Raw genomic sequence first — 1764 nt, 5'->3', positions numbered from 1 at the left:
AAAAAAAATGACTAGGGAATCACAGGCTTGTTGAAATTCTGGTGGCCTTTATACAAATCAGACTCCATCCATGACCTGTTATTGAAGATGTAATTTGTTATCTCAGTACTTCAACAAGTCCAGTGTGGGTCTAACACTACCAGGCTTAGGGTTCAAATTCCCTTTAAGCCACTTGCGCTAATATTTTATAAGCACTTGTGCGCTAGTATAATGAGTGGGAGTAAAGTGTTCAATAAATTGCACATCTCTCTGGATCTCAAGGCCCAGCTGCAGGATTCTAAGCGTCGCTGGGAAGAACTGCAGAACTTCCTCCACAATGTCAACGCTGAAAGAGAGAAGCTTCAGGCCTCTAACCAAGGTGATAAAACATGAGATCACACTAAAAATGTGACCTTCTGAAAAAGGGTCAGGTTTCATTCAGCAACATGTGTCTGTGTGTGCCTGTGTAGAGCTCCACAGCCAGCTGTTGGCAGCCGAGACAGAGATGAACAGCAAGAACAAGGAGATTCAGACCCTACACAGCAGCTTGACTGAAGCCATGGTCTCCAAGGAGCGGGTGGAGCAGAGAGTGATGGAGCTTATGGAGATGTCCAAGCACAGTATGCCTGACGACTCACTGCAGGCCCAGGTTCAGGTGAGCCACCACAACATCACATACTCAAAATCATCATTAAAATTTCCATTACGTTTTTGCTTAATTCAATGTATTTAATCGTCTTATTCAGACTTTTATTGAATGGAGCTGGATTGAGAGTCACATTGTATAACACTGATGGATTCTTCAAATGCATTTTAGTTCTCTGAAGAGTGAATTTCTCTATGAAGCAGAGCAACACTGACTTCTTGTATTCACTAACGCAGTCTATTTTTAACAGGAACTTATGAATGAAAACAAAGGTCTTCAGGTCCAGAGTGAGACACTACAAGTCCAGAATGAGAGCCTGCAAGCCCAGATTTCTTCACAGGTATATTGTTCAACCTCAGTTATCAAATGTTAAGTCAGAATAAGATGCCCACCTCCATAACTGGGTAGACTAATGAGATCTTTTCTTCTCATTTAGGTCACCCATGTCTCCCACATTGAGGAGCTACAGAAGCTGTAAGAAAAACTGTTCCCTTTTCAGATATAATGATTGCATTTATTGTAGTGTGCTATGTTTTTTTTTTTTTTTTTCATGTGTTCTCCAAATTATCCCCCTGCTCTGTCCAGACTGGCTGAAAAGGAGTTGCAGAGGAAGAGTTTGGAGGATTCTCTAAATGCTGAGAGGAGCAGTGGGGCCAGTAGAGAAACTAACATGCAGGTATAGTCACAAGAGCGTTTCATCTATAGCTTCTTATACTAACATTGCATTGGTTCATTAGTCTGCTGGAATTTGGTGAAAATGTTCCAGGCCTCTCACTGTGCTGAACAGGAGTATGGATTGAAAACCATGTACACCGCCCTGCTGGAAAGAGGGCATGTTGATGCACATTTACAGATGCCAAATTGATATCATTTATTTCATGGTTTCATAAACAAAAGACTGAATTGCGTGCTCTGTCATTGTTCAAACTGTTTCACAGTCTGTCAAATCCTGTATTGTCTTGGCATAATAAATGTTGACTCTCCCTCCTGCCTCTGTGTTCTCTCCTCCACAGGCCTTACATAATGAGAACATGTCACTGAAGGCAGAGGTTCAGAATCTGCAGGCACAGATTTCTGATCAGGTTAGCTATGTACCTTGACTATACATACTGTATATCTATATAGAAGATTCAAATTAG

The 1764-nt window shown here is 41.4% G+C and overlaps 1 protein-coding gene across 1 annotated transcript; it reads left to right on the top strand.

The window, feature by feature from the left end:
* Positions 1-195: 195 nt before the first annotated feature.
* Positions 196-1716, top strand: LOC111667449 (uncharacterized; the record flags this gene model as incomplete). The annotated part of the gene is made up of 6 exons (XM_023423151.2): positions 196-358; positions 450-634; positions 876-965; positions 1062-1099; positions 1211-1301; positions 1639-1716. Coding segments are annotated over exons 1-6 (630 nt in total), but the record flags the coding sequence as incomplete, so codon positions are not given.
* Positions 1717-1764: the final 48 nt, after the last annotated feature.

This window comes from Seriola lalandi, unplaced genomic scaffold (genome assembly GCF_002814215.2).
Source record: "Seriola lalandi dorsalis isolate HSWRI2012SDOR001 ecotype SW California unplaced genomic scaffold, Sedor1 jcf7180002003493, whole genome shotgun sequence".
Taxonomy (NCBI): domain Eukaryota; kingdom Metazoa; phylum Chordata; class Actinopteri; order Carangiformes; family Carangidae; genus Seriola; species Seriola lalandi.
This window is presented reverse-complemented; position numbering and strand designations above follow the sequence as displayed.